This window comes from Coffea arabica, chromosome 10e (genome assembly GCF_036785885.1).
Source record: "Coffea arabica cultivar ET-39 chromosome 10e, Coffea Arabica ET-39 HiFi, whole genome shotgun sequence".
NCBI classification, from domain to species: domain Eukaryota; kingdom Viridiplantae; phylum Streptophyta; class Magnoliopsida; order Gentianales; family Rubiaceae; genus Coffea; species Coffea arabica.
In genome coordinates this window covers 13,220,559-13,233,507 of record NC_092328.1, presented here as the reverse complement: position 1 = coordinate 13,233,507, position 12,949 = coordinate 13,220,559, and the positions used below count along the sequence as shown (strand labels likewise).

The 12,949-nt window shown below is 37.5% G+C and overlaps 1 protein-coding gene across 1 annotated transcript; it reads right to left on the bottom strand.

Annotated features, from left to right (window-relative positions):
* Positions 1-1,709: 1,709 nt before the first annotated feature.
* Positions 1,710-12,407, bottom strand: LOC113711294 (eugenol synthase 1-like). Its single transcript, XM_027234457.1, has 6 exons — positions 12,294-12,407; positions 4,650-4,784; positions 3,968-4,202; positions 2,527-2,589; positions 2,037-2,189; positions 1,710-1,798 (listed from the first exon to the last, which is right to left on the bottom strand). Exons 1-6 carry the CDS (start codon positions 12,405-12,407, stop codon positions 1,710-1,712), a joined length of 789 nt encoding a protein of 262 aa, XP_027090258.1.
* Positions 12,408-12,949: the final 542 nt, after the last annotated feature.

The following is a 12,949-nucleotide window of genomic DNA, read 5'->3' as shown; positions in this document are numbered from 1 at the left end:
CGAGCCGAGTCTCGAGTTACTCGAGTACACATTCGAGTCGAGTTCGAGTTAGAATTTTGCAGCTACTCGTCGAGCCATATAATTTAAATAATATATATGTATTATAATTATAAAATGACCGTTATGGGTATAATTTATACTGAATTTACAAGTAAGGTATCGAGTCAAAAAGCTTGATTACTCGACTCAATAAAGCTTGACTAAAGGTCGAGCTTTATCGAGTTGAGTCTCGACCTTTTAAAGATTTTCTTGAGTCAAGCTCGAGTTTGAGATTTTTTGACTCGATCGAGTTCGAGTCGAGTTCGAGCCAAGTTAATACTCGAGCTCGACTCGGCTCGATTACATACTTAGTTGTGGCAATATCATTTGTCAAACAAGTTAGAGAGCAACAAGGGTGCAGACTGGTTAGCGAACGAAGGAACCCATAGACAACCAGGACCAGGTCGTATCCTAAACCCCCCTGAAGCGCTGAAGGATCTCTTAGGATCGGAGATCACAGGGGTTACCGCCACCCCTAGAATCATCTCTTGTTAGCGGCCTTTGCCCCGCCCTTGCACCAAAAAATAACAAAAAGGGTACTCATTCAAATGCCGCTAACACTGGCTTTGGAGGGTTGCATTTAAAAATGGGGATAATTTCAAAAACCTCCCTTGAGCTTTCAAATAATTTCACTCGGCTCCCTTTAATTTTAAGAAATTATACTTACCTCCCCTGACATAGTGAAGTACCTAAAATGCCCTTTCCTTGGTAGACAAATCTCAATTTAAAGACCCAAAAAAAATTTTCTATTTTTCTATCTCTTGTCTATTTTTGCTCCTTTCTTTTCTAGTTAATATACTATACCTTTTTTTATTATCTTCTATTTTATGAATATTAGCAAATTAAAATTGCAAAATTGACAGAGGAAGCTAATTATGTACCAAACTAGAAGGAAATGAAGAGGCTCGCATTAATAGATAAATAAAAATGAAATTGATTATTGAAATAGAAAGAAGAACCAAAGATGTGAAATTAGTCATATTTTGCTTGTTGTCAAGAAAATTTTTGTAAAATGCCAATAATTGCATGAGGATTTCTTTCATTGGATGAGAAATTTTTTATTATGATTTTATTGTGGAGGTAAAATTTAGTCTCTACTTTTGAGGTATTAATATTTTTAAGGTTATAAGAGAGTTGTAATAGTGGATTTAGGCTAGATGAGCTTGTATTAAAAAGGTATTTGGGTATTGAGATTTAATTTTAGGGTATAAAATTGGTTGTCAATGGTATGTTTGTGTATTTTTTGTATTTTTATTTTTATTTTTTACATGGCAAGCATCGATGTTGTATATATAATTGAAATCTTTTGGACAGCCACTTAGATTTGGAGCTTATGGTTGGATGGTTACTAGGGATTAGGTTTGTCGATTTGTACAAAGTGTGGAAAAAATGATTGAATATACTATGTTTTTCTTTCTTAGTCTTGTAGAAAAGGGCAATTTAGGATTTTTGAGAGAAAATCTAGCTTGTTGAACCAATATTGTTATATAAATAGTAAAATAGGGGAGGTACATGTAATTTTTAGAACCTAAGGGAAGCTCTCTGCAATTATTAAAAACCTTAGGAGAGGTTTGCAAAATTATGAAGTAGCTCTCCAATTGTGGTGAATTTTAAATTTGGTTATAACTTTGATGCCTCCAAATCTTTATTTTCGACGTCAAAGTTTGCAGCTACCCCCCTTCACAAATACACATATTTTTTGTCAAATCACACACTATATGTAGGACCGATATTGGTATGTTCTCGGGGACTGGTAGACCTACAGACAAGTAATTGACAAATAGTCGTTATAAACTGTATAATTTAGAATCCTAAAAATCCCAATTCAACAACATAAAGATTAACCAAAAAAAAAAAAAAACTAAGGCACGTTTTATTGATTTTTAAAAGTTCCTTTTCTAAGTTTCTAATACAGCTAGGTTTTTCATATTCTTTTGTAATTGTAGTGAAACCAAGTTAAAAATTCAACTGCCTAGGAAGGAGGATTTTTAACTTATTCTTGGAAAGGTTCACAATTTCTTCCTCGGAGACATGAATCTTTTTAAGCTTTCGACCCATCTTCTCCTCCCAAAGTTCAATCAACTCAAGTTGAAATAATGTGTTCGTTGACCGCCGAAAAATGACAACACTATTGCATGTTCTTGGGTCCACTGGCGGATTTAAGGTGGGGGCACTGGGGGCATGGCCCCACTGCTCTCTCTTAAATTCCTATCATATGTATAAAATTTTTATATTATTTTAAGTGTGCCTCCAAAATTTTTTTCTGAAATAAGTGAAAGAATTATATGATATTTTAAATTGGTTCATGAACTAATTTTCTAAAAAGATATGTGGGTCACAAAATTCCATTTGAAATTAGTTCAAAATTTTTTTTTTATTTTAACTTATTGGTGAATATTTTTTTACTTCAAAAACTAACAAAAGAGAAGGAAAAAAATTTTAGTATTACTTTTGCCCCCACTAAAATTTTTTTCTTATTTCCGCCACTGCTTGGGTCATTTGCCACTCTAATGATATAGCTTCCAATGTCTTCTTCATAAATAAATACAACTACGAAGGAGACAGAATAAATTCGTAAATATACTGGACAACTTTTATCAATCTTCAACACCAGAAAATAATAATCTTTCCATCGCAAAATCTTGGTCAAGTACAAAAAAAAGGATTTTTGTGTAAAGACTAGAGACCTTGAAAGCGAAAGATCTTCAATTTAATTTCCCACTTCTGTTTTAACTTTACAACTTATCGCATGAGGACTTGTACTTTTCGGGGCTACCACGTGCTTTACAACATTAATGCCTGAAGATTTGACGGTTTGCATCTTCCAAAAAATTTAAATAAAATAATGTGGTTTTAAATTGGTCTCTAAAATTGTGGTTCTCTTTATATATGACTCAATAAGCAAGTGTTATAGTTTTTCTTGACTGACTTGCATCTTTATTTATTTATTTTTTTTCCCAAACGATAACATGACGGACTTGCATCTTTATGGTGTTACTTTTTTCTGCTATTTTTTTGTCCACCCTTTCTAACTTTTTATATCCTTATAATAAAGGTTTAAATGGTCCAACCCTACTTAAATAAAAAATGTATCTTCTTATTTAGGTTTTACTCGAAATTATTTGAAATGTTGTGGAAAACCTATCCTCAATTTGAAGTAACGACCATAACTACTCGTTCTACATCTTAACGTTCATAAATTTCTCTACCAAATTATTTTTCTTAGTCTAAATGAACAAGAATTTTTTTGGATAAATTACATATAATCACCCTGTAGTTTTGCATAATGCCAAATGACCCCACAAACATTTCAAAATAGTCACGTAATCCCCTTGTGAGTTTATATAAAGTGAAAAATGGATGGAATGCATAATCAGTTATGGTGATTAGACCACATATGTTCTAAAAGTGCATGTAATGAAATCATAATATCCACTTAACCTCCTATGGTTTGCATAAATATTCACTTCACCTAATGTAGTTTTTTTATTTATTCACATAATCTCCCAATGATTTTGTACAAGTTAATTAAGTCGTCATTTGATTTAGCATTTAAATAAGTGCATTACTAGCATTTCAACTAATGACATTACATAAGTTATTTTCGGTTAAATTTTCAATTTACATGAAATCATAAAAGAGTGAAGTGGATATTTTAAAATGTTAGAAAAGTTTCGTGATAATAAATGAAACCACAGGAGGCTATTAGTAATTTACTCTTTTTTTAAAACAACTTTACACATGGCCTTCTCATACACTCTCTTAATCAATTCTTCTTGAATAAGTTGGCAAGCAGGCAAAGTATGGAATGCAATACTGACTACAGGTTTAGGGATTCAAATCGTTGTACTTTCAGTCAAATCTTAAGGGTGTGCACTACTTTCAGTCAAAAAAGAGAATGTTAGAAAAACAATAAGAAGAACAGTACCCTTGGCCTCCCCACTGCCATACACGGTTATGTCCTCCTTCTCGTGGTCATGTGGACGAAGCAAGTAACTGACAAAATATGCTCCAAAGCAATTTGTAGACACAAAAGTATATGGGATCCCTTCTGCTAATTCAGTGGCTCTCCTTATATTCTTCTTCTTATTTAGGAATTCTTGATAGGAAGGCAACACAGTTACTCTATCTTCTTCACATCCAAAATCTGACGGTAGAAACCTCTGACCACAGGAAACCACTAAGGTCTAGTTTCTTGAGCCCATTTGGATTGCAATAATTTGGGAGCTTTTGTAAAACAAAAAATAATAATAACAATAATAATAATAATAATAATAACAATAATAATAAACACTTTAGAACTTTTTTTAAGTGTGATATATGTAAAGTAAAATAAATGATTAGAAAATGTGTGAAACAAATATTCTCGTGAAAATCCAAAAAAATTATCCACAAAAAATGCAATCCAAAGATTGTGAAGAAATTGACCATAATTTGATGCCTCTACATTCAAACAAGTTAAATAGACAGAGACAAGCATACATATTTACCTATGTGTGTGTCTGAGAAGTTTCGGTAGGCATCGATTAGATGAGACACATACATACCTTGTGCGTGAGACAAGTAGTGGTGTGCTCGTAGCCACAGATGAAATGAGAAACTGACGTTACCTTTATGTTACCAGCAACTTTGATGGCCTCAATAATTTTCAATTGGTCAAGAACTTGAGGGCATGCTAATGCAGAAATCACAATATCAACTTCTTTAAGAACCGACACTAGTTTCTCACGCTCATCCAATGCACCCTTCAACAGTAATGCAAAATTGAAGTCATACTCTCCCGCTATGGTTTGTCTGTATACTGTATAGAGTATACGCATATCTATCAGAGAACAGATATATAATTGGAAGCAAGTCCTCCTAAAAGTGAGAGTTTCTCTCTCTGGGTAAGAGCGCGAGTCTCTCTTTTTTGAGAGTTCAAAACTTTTCAAAACTTTCCGCAAACTTTTACACTCAATCCCAAGAATCAGACAAAGATCAACAACATTATTGCTGATGAAATTAAGAAGTTTGATCTGTAAGTGATGAAATAGCTAAAGCCGAACATCCTGGAAAGATTCTAGCTCCCCATTAGGGGGACAGTTTTTCACTATTAAGGTTCCAGCTCAACGTTGGAAAGTGTCTGCAAGCAGAAGATAGCTCGATAATTCTGGTTCAAGGAAACAGACTCCATGGAAGAAGTTAGGATGCTGACAGGTATCCTCACAGCCATATTTTTCATGGTTCACTCTTGCTTTTGTTACTTTTTTCTTTAAAAGTTTTTGGGGTTTTACCCCGATCAATCTCTTTGTCTCAGGTTGTTTAGGATTTTAAGGTTAAAAGTTATGGTTTTTCCTCTTTTTTGAGTAGTTTGGTTGTTTCTGGTTAGAGTCTTTCTTTTCTTTTAGTGCATCTTTGTCTGCCTAGGTAGTTGTCGTTTTCTTTTTTTCTTAGGCATTGGCCGTCTTGCCTTGGTTTTTCTCAGTAGTGGAAGTAGGTTGCTTTTGGAATTTGTTTATACCCCATGGCGGAGGAACTAGCAGAAGCGATAAGGAAATTTGCTCTTTCTGACAAAGAGCTGGAGGGAACTGACCTGGGAGGAGAAGAGATTGACAAAGGTATTCAAGAATGTCAGTCAAGCTTAGTGGGGAGGATCAAAGGTGAGAAAGTGGTGAATTTTGTTGGAGTTAAGAACTTTGTGAACTCAGCTTGGGGGTATCCAAGGAATCTTAGGATTATAGAGCTGGGTCCAAACTTGTTTCAGTTTTATGTACCAAGCAGGGAGGATAGAGACTGGATAGTAGGGGGAGGACCTTGGGTCATGGACAACCAAATTCTGGTGATAAAACACTGGTTTGAAGGTATTGAGGATGACTCTTCTGCTTTTGATCTTGCACCCCTTTGGGTTCAAGTCTGGAATTTACCTGTGCACTGGATAACAAAAGAAGCAGGATGGAAAATTGGAGCGATATTTCATGAAGTAAAGGATGTTGTGGTGCCTCAAGTAGGAGGAAAGGAAGGTAGACATCTAAAGTTATTAGTGGTTCTGGATACCTCCCTACCTCTCTTAAGGGGAACGACAGTTAAAGTAAATGGAATCCTGAGATGGTTGAACTTCAGATTTGAGAGGTGCCCAGACTTCTGTTACAAATGTGGAGTGATTGGACATGGTGAAAAGAAATGCAAGGAAGTGATACAGGTAAGCAAAGGGAAGCAGGAACATCAGTATGGCCCATGGATGAGAGCCAACATAGGTAAAACATCACCCCAAAAGGAACAACAGAATAAGTATAATTCTGAGATGAATTATTGGGGCTTTAGAGATGGTGAGATGGTACGGTTAAATCCTAAGGCTAAGGAAAGTATGGAACTTGGTCATAAGGACTCTGTGGCAGGAAGGAATGATGAAACTAGGAAGAGTAATGATGAAAATATGACAGGCAAGGAGAAGTCCAAAAAGGATGAATCGAGGGAGGATCAGCAACTAAGAGGTGAGGCTAGCAGTAAAGAATTGGAAAGGAAAAGCTTAATCCAAAATAGCTGGAACAGGCAGAAGGAGAGTTCTACCTCAGAAGCTACAGAAACTCTCCCAAGGGGAATCAGTAAATGTGTATTAGAGGAAGCAAGTTTGAGTATCCCAGTGGAGGTAGAGATCATTGATAAGAACAAAGGTGCAGTGGAAAGAAATGGTCTTGAACAAATAACACAAGAGCTTATGCAAGTCACAGTAATGGAGGATGATTCTGGCAGCCATGAAACAGCTTTAATGATAATCGATCCAGGAAGTTCTGAGCTGGGTACTATGGCTGCCCAGAAACATAACAGGAAAATGAAGAAGCAGTTGAGATCTCCCAAAATCTCTCGTCAGCCTTTGAGGGATCTGAGTGGGAACAGGATATTGGCTATTCAACAAGGAAAAAGGAAAATTAACTTGATAGATGAGGAGATGGTGGAAGTGCAAGTAACGGAGATTGTTCACAAGAGAAACAAACTGGGAGTTGGGGAAGTGAATCTAGGAGAGAAACAAGAGGGGGAAGGGGCCAACCTTAACTGGCCCCTCAAGTTTCAATGAAGGTTCTGGTGTGGAACTGCCAAGGAGCAGGGAGCCCCTTGACAGTTCCCCAGTTGAGGGAGGCTAATAACCTCCTCTCCCCAAATATTATATTTCTGAGTGAAACCAAAAATAGGTATAATTACATGAAAAGGGTCCAAAAAATTCTGAGGTTTGAGGAAAGTGTGATTGTGGAAGCTATGGATAGGAAAGAAGGTATGGCTTTGTTTTGGAATAAAGATATTGAGGTCAGGGAAGTAGTTACAACAGCTCTCACTATAGAGGCATTGGTTTTTGATCCGGAGCTGCAGATTGATTGGTGGTTTATTGGAGTATATATGAGCTGTGATGCTAATATTAGGAAACAACAGTGGAAAGTTTTGACTGCGAGAAGACAGTTGTGGGGAGATAAATGGCTTCTGGCTGGGGACTTCAATGATATATTAACTAATGAAGAGAAGTGGGGAGGTAATGCAAGAGCAGAGAGGAGTTTCAAGGAGTTTAACAGCTTTATTGAATACAACAATCTTGTGGATTTAGGTTTTACTGGTAATCCCTGGACATGGAGCAACAATTGGGATGGTGAAGGGGAGATTAGGCAAAGACTGGACAGAGGATTAAGTACCATAAACTGGAGCCAATTTTTTGACAAGGCTAAATGTGATCACGTGGAAACTGTTGGGTCAGACCACAGTATGTTGCTCATAGATAATTGGCCTCGAATGGATAAAAAAAGATCAAAATTCTCTTTTGACAAGAGATGGCTCAAGAAGGAAGGGATCAGTCAAGTGGTTGAGCAAGCTTGGAAACAATCAGTGGAAGGAAATAGGATGTATAGGATTACAAGGCAGATTGCTAACTACAGAGTGGCTCTACTCAAATGGAAGAACAATTTCACAGGAAATTCTTTGCTAAAAATTAATCAAGTGAAGCAACAGATTAAGGAGATAAAGGAATCTAAGGAATCAGGAGCTAAGGATAAAATCTCAGAGTTAAAAATTCAGTTAAAAGAGGCCTACACAGAAGAAGAGCAGTTTTGGGCTCAAAAAGCAAGGATTGATTGGCTGAGAGAAGGGGATAAGAACACAAAATTCTTTCATGCTTGTGTGAAGGGGAGAAGAAGGCGAAATAGGATGCTCAACATACAAAGGGATGATGGTTCTTGGACTAAGAGTGAGGAGGAGCTGGGAAAGGAAGTGGCTGAATACTATAGAGTCCTTTTTGCTAGTTCTGGTTGTGAGGGTCTGGGTGAGATTCTAAATGGTATACCTTCCACTATCACTACTGAGATGAATGCAAGGCTAACTCAGGATGTGGAGGAGAAGGAAATTAAATCTGCTCTCTTTTCCATGAATCCAAATAAGGCACCAGGCCAAGATGGCATGAATCCTTTGTTCTTCCAAAAATTTTGGCACATTGTGAAATCTGATTTAATTGCTGCCATTAGGCACTTCTTTTGGTCTAGCAACATGCCTAAGTCCTGGAATCACACTGTCATCTCCCTCATCCCTAAAATCCAGAATCCTACCAACTTGAAGAGCTATAGGCCTATTAGTTTCTGTAATGTTGTTTACAAAGTGATTTCTAAAATTCTGGCCAATAGACTCAAGAATGTTTTAAATCACTGCATTAGCAAAACTCAGGCAGCTTTCATCCCAGGCAGACAAATTCTTGACAATGTCATTCTTTCTCATGAATATTTGCATTACATGAACAATAAGAGACAAGGACAGAATAGACTTATGGCTGTGAAGCTAGATATGTCAAAAGCCTATGATAGAGTGGAGTGGAAATTCGTTGATGCCATGATGGAAAAAATGGGCTACTGCACAGTATGGAGGAAGTGGATTTGGAGCTGCCTCTCCTCAGTTACCTACTCTTTCAATATTAATGGAGTACCACAAGAATTTGTAACTCCAGAAAGAGGAATAAGACAAGGTGACCCACTGTCACCTTATCTTTTCCTTTTGTGCTCAGAAGGTTTCTCCAATTTACTGAAGCAGGCTGAGGGAGATAAAAGGATCACAGGGGTGAAGATATGCAGAAGTGGGCCAAGATTGACTCATTTATTCTTTGCTGACGACTCTTTGATTTTCTGTAATGCTGACAAAGAGGAAGCAAGTGAACTTGTTCAAATTCTGAGGAAGTATGAGAAGGGGTCTGGTCAATCCATAAATCTGGAAAAGTCCTCAGTTTTCTTCAGTCGCAATGTCAGTCATCAGAGGAAAAGGGAAGTGAGACAAAGCCTTGGCACAATCCAGGTAGCTACTCAAGGAAAATATCTGGGGCTCCCTATGGTGATAACTAGATCAAAACAGCAAATTTTTGGTTTTATTAAGGACAGTATCAGCAAGAGAATGAAGAACTGGAAGAACAAGCTACTCAGCCAAGGAGGGAAGGAAGTCTTATTGAAGGCAGTTTCTATGGCATTGCCAGTGTATACAATGTCCTGCTTTAAACTTCCAAACACACTGTGCAAAGAAGTGACTTCCATTTTTGCTAAGTATTGGTGGAGAGAAACCGAAGGGAAAGATAAGATGCACTGGTGCTACTGGGGAAGAATGGCCATGGAGAAAAAAGAGGGAGGTTTAGACTTTAAGGACTTACAGAAGTTTAACAAAGCCTTGCTGGCTAAACAGGTTTGGAGGCTGATTACCAAACCAAACCTCTTAGTCAGCAAGGTTTTGAGGGCAAAGTATTTCCATAGGGATTCTATCTTCAAGTGTAAAGTCCCAAAGTGTGCTTCATGGATCTGGCAAAGTCTGATGAATGTAAGAGTTTTGGTGCAAAAGGGAACTAGAAAGAGGATAGGCAATCGCAAGACAACAAACATTTGGGAGGACAGTTGGATCCCTGGTAATGAGGATGGGAAAGTCACTTCTGCAATGCCCCAGAACTGTAATATCAGAAGAGTGGATGAGTTGATCAGTGGTTTTAGGTGGAATAAACCATTAGTGCTTAGAACTTTCAACCAGAAAGATGCGGTGGAAATCTTGGATATCCCTATCAGTATCTCTGGTAGGGAAGACAGTAACTACTGGGTACATAGTGGTCATGGCAACTACACGGTCAACTCAGGATACAAGGTGCTGTGTAGAGAGAGAACTCAATCCAGGGGAAGTAGAGAAAACGAAGCAGAAACAAGTTCAGCAAATTCCAAAGGGAAACAATGGAAGTGGCTGTGGAAACTGAAGTTAAAAAGCAAGTTAAAACATTTCATTTGGAGGTGTCTAAATGGTATGTTACCAGTTAACGACCTTGTTTTCAAAAGAACACACCAAGGTGATCCAATCTGTGATGGTTGTGGTGAACAGGAAGAGTCAACTGAACATATGTTTTTTCATTGCAGCAGAGCTCAAGAGGTTTGGAAGATGGCACCAGTACAGTGGGATGGGTTGTCTGATCAGACAGGGAACTTCACAACCTGGTGGACAGCTATGCTGGATGCCATATGTAGGACAGAGGGCAGGGAACATATAGAATTAACCGTGAACATCCTTTGGCAAATTTGGAAGAGGAGAAATGAGTGGAAGTTTAATGCAAAATGTAAACATCCCTGGAAAACAGTCATAAAGGCTCAACAAGAATGGCATGAGCAAGCAACAGTTTGGAGCAAAGAGAATATGACCCCTGAGATTGCTGCAAGAGATAAAGAGGAAGAAAAACCAGAGGAGGGAGGACGTGATGAAATGCAGATCAGAATCTCAACTCAAGTGCAAGAACCAACTAATAGAATTGGCACAGGGATTATAGCAACTAACGTCAATCATCAACTGGTGGCAGCTTGGGCTCTTATTGATAGGAAAGCAAGGAATCAGGTGCAGAATATTGCTGAAGCTGTGAAGATGGCCATTATAAAGGCCAAACAACAGCAATGGCAGAAAATTACAGTCTACATATCCAGCCCTCAGCTGTTGAAAGGGTTAACGGAAGGAATAGCCAAGGATATCAAAATGGCTACCCTGACTGATGATATTAACAATTTAAGAGCTTTGTTTCAGAAATGCTCCTTTTGTTTAGATAGGAGACTAGACTCCAGATGTGATTTGATTAGTGGTTATGCTTTAGGCCTATTTCAAGATGAGGAATGGATTAATCCTCAGTGTGTCTAACACTTGTGTATAGTACTGCTTGAGCCTTTGCTCATATAAGTGTATATCCTTTTGTCTATTCAATACAAAAACTACCGTTGCTGAAAAAAAAAAAAAAGAACAGATATATACTTCGATGCAACTGATATTGTTACAGTTACCATTTTGATTGTATAACAAAAAGGGACTTTACCTCCTGTGGTTAAGCAATTTCTGACATAAACCCTCTATAGTTTCAAAATCTATGCATAACTCTCTCGTGATTTAAAAATGGCAACATGATGGAAATGATCCTTTATAATGGAATCCACAGAAATGTTGAGAATACTCTTATTTAAAAACTAAAACGGTTAAAGTGATCAAAATATATAAATATAATTTGTATGACACTTTAACACCTTATGATTTGTATTTTACCACACAACCCCCTTATAGTTTAGTGCTTACCATATAATCCCCTTATGATTTTCAAAATATATACATAATCCCCATGTGGTTAATAAATAATTTCAAACTTTACATAGATGTGCTTTTGATATTTTAGTTGACTCCGTTATGGAATGCAAATTTCATCACTTTGACACTTTAGTCCAAATTAAGAGGGGGTCATATATAGTTTTTTAAACCACAGGAGGTCATGTGAAAAAAGCACTAAATTACAAGGAATAAAGTATATTTTACCAACACAAAAATGATAGGGATAATTCCAAAAACTTGAGTTTCTGACAATTTCAGATAGTACCCTTCTATATTAAGTCAATTGTGATAGTGTTCGATTTACTTTTAGAAGGTTAATTCTATAGATAATTGAGTTTGGCGGGTGCATGATTAGTCCCACTATGATGGGAAAATCCTATTCTAGGTTTGCACATGCCTAGATCATATTAATAGGAATGTGACGAGAGAATCACACTAGTGAATGTCAAAATTCCCATTACGTACGTAGTACACGACGATATGCATAATCTACAGTTGCATGTGATGCAAACAACATAATGTGGAATTCCCCTTTAGTTTCCTCATCCTAGATACAGGATTCAGTTTACCCAAATCCGATTGTCGTTCTCCACTTGAACTCCTCGTCCCTTGTTAACAAAGAAAGCATGCAAATCCATCATGTAAAAGAATATTACCTTGAATATTGTGACACCCGAAGAATGGAACTCATTAAGCAAATCTATGTTGGGGGAGGTAGGCCTGGAATAGACATAAGTTGGATATCCCAAATTTGTGCTTGCCTTCGCCATGTAGGGTGAATTCTTAGTTTATGATGGAAAAAAAAAAGGAATTCTACAACGAGGGCGTTTCGCGGAGTGTTTTCTAAAAATGGGGTCTTCGCATTCGGGGAATGCGAGGTCAGTATGGTGACCGAGATCCCACTGACCTCGCATTCGCGGAATGCGAGGTCAGTGCGAGGTCACCGACATCCACACTGAGGAGCGCCAACACCCCATTTCGAAAAAAAAAAAGAGAAAAGTGAGTCTGTCGAATAGCAAAACAAAGAAAACAGAGTTATCGAACAGCAAAACAAAGAAAACAGAGCTGGGTTCTGCACATCGAAGCATCCAAACACCGGAGCATCCAAAGACTGGTTCCGCGAGTGCGCTTCCCAAAATTTGCCAGCATTGCCGTCCCATTGTGACTCTCAAACAGCATAAAGGTGAGGCTTTTCCACTTGCAATGCGTCACTTAATACTTGAATTAATACTTGAATACTTGAATCCAAGGGCAAGTTCAGATTTGTTGTGAAATTTGGGTATAAATTTGATGTTGGTTGTGCTTATTTTTG

Bases quoted from the DNA above. Each gene is read 5' to 3' on its own strand.
- LOC113711294 (XM_027234457.1), bottom strand. From the start codon at position 12,407: ATGGCGAAGGCAAGCACAAATTTGGGATATCCAACTTATGTCTATTCC. The intron at 4,203-4,649 runs GTAACGTCAGTT...TCCTGTGGTCAG, and splicing joins AAGTTGCTGGTAACATAAAG to AGGTTTCTACCGTCAGATTT. The intron at 2,190-2,526 runs GTGGCGGAAATA...TAAATCCGCCAG, and splicing joins AGTGGCAAATGACCCAAGCA to TGGACCCAAGAACATGCAAT.